General features: G+C 55.9%; 1 protein-coding gene across 1 annotated transcript in view; it reads left to right on the forward strand.

The window, feature by feature from the left end:
• Nucleotides 1-1,697: 1,697 nt before the first annotated feature.
• LOC104471168 (retinoic acid receptor RXR-beta-like) overlaps nt 1,698-4,426 on the forward strand; it is a gene marked incomplete at both ends in the record, with an annotated part of 3,028 nt that continues 299 nt past the window's right edge. Inside the window, 3 exons of the mRNA XM_010086412.1 lie at nt 1,698-1,877; nt 3,184-3,341; nt 3,450-3,579. Coding sequence (XP_010084714.1) covers nt 1,698-1,877; nt 3,184-3,341; nt 3,450-3,579 — 468 coding nt within the window. The remainder of the gene's footprint in view (nt 1,878-3,183; nt 3,342-3,449; nt 3,580-4,426) is intronic.

Genomic DNA, 4,426 nt, shown 5'->3' on the forward strand with positions numbered 1-4,426 from the left:
CCTCAAAATTTGGGGTACTTCAGGGGGTATTTAGGGGTTTTTGGGGGTTCTGGGGGGGCACCCCGAAATTTGGGGGCTCAGAGGGGGGGTTTAGGGGGAAGGGGGAAATTTGGGGGGTTTTCGGGGGGGGCACCCCAAAATTTGGGGGTTGTCTGCCCCACTGCTGCCACATATCTTCTCCCAGAGAAGCATTATGGGATGTGCAGCCTCAAGAGGTTCTTCAAGGAGAACTTTTGGGGTTCTCCACCCCGTAGCTCCCCACAGTGGGGTTTTCTGCCCCATATTTACATCATTATGGGGTCCCCTGCCCCACACCAACCTCCCCATGGGGTTCTCTGCCCCACATTTCCCCCCAGAGAAGCATTATGGGATGTACATCTTCAAGAGGTTCTTCAAGGAGAACTTTTGGGGTTGTTTACCTCATATCTCTTCTCTGTAGGATTTTCTGCCCCGTATTTATGTTGTTATGGGGTCCTCCACCCCACACCGACCTCCCCATGGGGTTTTCTGCCCCACTGATGCCCCACATCTCGCCGCAGAGAAGCATTATGGGATGTGCAGCTCCAAGAGGTTCTTCAAGGAGAACTTTTGGGGTCTTCCATCCCATATCTCTTTTCTATAGGATTTTCTGCCCCATATTTACATTGTTATGGGGTCCTCTGCCCCACACCAACCTCCACATGGGGTTCTCTGCCCCACATCTCCCCCCAGAGAAGCATTATGGGATGTGCAGCCTCAAGAGGTTCTTCAAGGAGAACTTTTGGGGTTCTCCACCCCGTAGCTCCCCACAGTGGGGTTTTCTGCCCCATATTTACATCATTATGGGGTCCCCTGCCCCACACCAACCTCCCCATGGGGTTCTCTGCCCCACATTTCCCCCCAGAGAAGCATTATGTACATCTCCAAGAGGTTCTTCAAGGAGAACTTTTGGGGTTCTCCACCCCGTAGCTCCCCACAGTGGGGTTTTCTGCCCCATATTTACATCATTATGGGGTCCCCTGCCCCACACCAACCTCCCCATGGGGTTCTCTGCCCCACATTTCCCCCCAGAGAAGCATTATGTACATCTCCAAGAGGTTCTTCAAGGAGAACTTTTGGGGTTCTCCACCCCGTAGCTCCCCACAGTGGGGTTTTCTGCCCCATATTTACATCATTATGGGGTCCCCTGCCCCACACCAACCTCCCCATGGGGTTCTCTGCCCCACATTTCCCCCCAGAGAAGCATTATGTACATCTCCAAGAGGTTCTTCAAGGAGAACTTTTGGGGTTCTCCACCCCGTAGCTCCCCACAGTGGGGTTTTCTGCCCCATATTTACATCATTATGGGGTCCCCTGCCCCACACCAACCTCCCCATGGGGTTCTCTGCCCCACATTTCCCCCCAGAGAAGCATTATGTACATCTCCAAGAGGTTCTTCAAGGAGAACTTTTGGGGTTTTTTATCTCATATCTCTTCTTTGTAGGGTTTTCTGCCCCATATTTATGTTGTTATGGGGTCCTCCACCCCACACCGACCTCCTCATGGGGTTTGCTGCCCCACTGCTGCCCCACATCTCCCCCCAGGGAAGTATTATGGGATGTACAGCCAAGATTTCTTCAAGCAGACCCATCCCCAAGGAGAACTTTTGGGGTCTTCCACCCCACACCGACCTCGCTATGGCGTTCTCTGCCCCACTGACGCCCCACATCTCCCCCCAGGGAAGCATTATGGGGTGTACAGCTGCGAGGGGTGTAAGGGCTTCTTCAAGAGGACCATCCGCAAGGACCTGACCTACACGTGCCGGGACAACAAGGACTGCGTGGTGGACAAGCGCCAGCGCAACCGCTGCCAGTACTGCCGCTACCAGAAGTGCCTGGCCACCGGCATGAAGAGAGAAGGTGCGACCCACGGCGGCGACGTGTGGGGCGGGGGATCCTCGGAACCACGTTTTATGGGGTCTTCTGCCCCATAGCGACGTGGGGAGGAGGTTCTTGGGGTCTTTAGGTGTTTTCTTGGGGTCTTCTGCCCTATAGCGAAGTGGGGAGGAGGTTCTTGGGGTCTTTAGGTGTTTTCTTGGGGTCTTCTGCCCTATAGCGAAGTGGGGAGGAGGTTCTGGAGGTCTTCTTGCCCATGGTGATGTGGGAAGGGGGTTCTTGGGGTTTTCAAGTGGGTTCCTGGGGTCTTCAGGTAGGTTCTTGGGGGTCTTCTGCCCCATAGCGAAGTGTGGAGGAGGTTCTTGGGGTCTTCAGGTGGGTTCTTGGGGTCTTCAAGTAGGTTCTTGGGGGTCTTCTGCCCTATAGCAAAGTGGGGAGGAGGTTCTTGGGGTCTTCAGATGGGTTCTTGGGGTCTTCTGCACCATAGCAAAATGGGGAGGAAGTTCTGGGTGTCTTCAGGTGGGTTCTTGGGGTCTTCTGCCCCATAGTGAAGTAAGGAGAGGGTTCTGGAGGTCTTCTGGCCCATGGTGATGCGGGGAGGGGGTTCTTGGGGTTTTCATGTGGGTTCTTAGGGGTCTTCTGTGCCACAGGGAAGCTGGGGGAGCAGCTCTGGAGGTTTTCTGCCCCATAGCGAAGTGGGGAGGAGGTTCTGGGGGTCTTCAAGTGGGTTCTTGGGGTCTTCAGGTGGGTTCTCGGGGTGTTCTGCCCCACAGTGAAGTGGGGAGGGGGGTTCTATGGGTTCTCCTGCCCCATAGCAAAGTGGGGAGGTGGTTCTGGAGGTTTTCTACCCCGTGATGAACTAGTGAAAGAAGTTCTTCAGATCTTCTGCCCCACAGTAAATTGGGTTCTTGGGGTCTCCTGTGCCATAGCGAAGCAGGACGGGACGTTCTATGGGTTTTTCTGCCCCATAGTGAAGTGGGGAGAAGGTTCTGGGGGTCTTCAGCCCCATAGTCAATGTGGGGAAGGTCTTGGGGCATGATGAAGTTGGGAAATAAGTTCTTCAGATCTTCTGCCCCACGGCAAATTGGGTTCTGGGGGTCTTCTGCCCCACGACGAAGCAGGACTGGACGTTTTATGGGTTCTCCTGCCCCATAGCGAAGTGGGGGGCAGTTCTGGGGGTCTTCTGCCCCATAGCAAACTAAGAAAGGAGGTTCTCCAGATCTTCTGCCCCACAGCGAATTGGGTTTTTGGAGTCTCCTGCCCCACAACCAAACAAGATGGGACATATTATGGGTCCCCCAGCCCCATAACTCCCTTTCCCGCCCCACAGCCGTGCAGGAGGAACGCCAACGCGGGAAGGAGAAGGACGGTGACGGCGACTTGATGGCCAACGCCAACGAGGAGATGCCGGTGGAGAAAATCCTGGAAGCCGAACTCGCCGTAGAACAAAAATCCGACCAGAGCGTTGACGGCGCCGGCCCCACCTCGGTGAGTGATTTTTTTTTTTCAAGGGGCGGGGGTGGGGACATTGTGACCACTCTGACCCCCCATTTGTCCCCCCCCCAAAAACCACCCGGCTGCCCCCCAACTCATCAGCCCAATGACCCGGTGACCAACATCTGCCAGGCCGCCGACAAGCAGCTCTTCACGCTGGTGGAATGGGCCAAGAGGATCCCCCACTTCTCCCAGTTACCCCTCGACGATCAGGTCATCCTCCTACGGGCAGGTCAGGATGTGGGGCTGACCCACGGCGGCCTTCGGGGTTGGGGGGCGGTGGGTTGGGAGGTCTTCTGACCCAGAGGGAAGGTGGGAGGAGGTTCTGGAAGTCTTCAGTTGGGTTCTTGGGGTCTTCAAGTGGGTTCTTGGGTGTCTTCTGCCCCATAGCAAAGTGCGGAGGAGGTTCTGGAGGTCTTCAAGGGTGTTCTTGGGGTCTTCTGCCCCACAGAGAAGTTGGGAGGAGGTTCTGGGGGTCTTCAGTTGGGTTTTTGGGGTCTTCAAGTGGGTTCTTGGGGTCTTCTGCCCCGTAGGGAAGTGCGGAGGACTTTCTGGAGGTCTTCAGTTGGGTTCTTGGGGTCTTCAAGTGGGTTCTTGGGGTCTTCTGCCCCTTAGGGAAGTTGGGAGGAGGTTCTGGGTGTCTTCAGGTGGGTTCTTGGGGTCTTCTGCCCCATAGCGAAGTGGGGAGGAGGTTCTTTGGGTCTTCAGGTGGGTTCATGGGGTCTTCTGCCCCATAGCGAGGTGGGGAGAGGGTTCTGGGGGTCTTCAAGTGGGTTCCTCGCGTCTTCAGGTGGGTTCTTTGCTGCCCCATAGTGAAGTGGGGAGAAGGTTCTGGAGGTCTTCAAGGGGGTTCCTCGCGTCTTCAGGTGGGTTCTTGGGGGTCTTCAGGTGGGTTCTTGGGGGGTCTTCTGCCCCATAGTGAGGTGGGGAGGAGTTTCTGGAGGTCTTCAAGTAGCTTCTTGGGGTCTTCTGCCCCGTGGTGATGTTGGGAGGGGGTTCTTGGGGTCTTCAAGTGGGTTCTGAGGGTCTTCTGCCCCATAGCGAGGTGGGGAGGAGGTTCTGGAGATCTTCAGGTGGGT

This window comes from Pterocles gutturalis, unplaced genomic scaffold (assembly GCF_000699245.1).
Source record: "Pterocles gutturalis isolate BGI_N339 unplaced genomic scaffold, ASM69924v1 scaffold4576, whole genome shotgun sequence".
Taxonomy (NCBI): Eukaryota; Metazoa; Chordata; class Aves; order Pterocliformes; family Pteroclidae; genus Pterocles; species Pterocles gutturalis.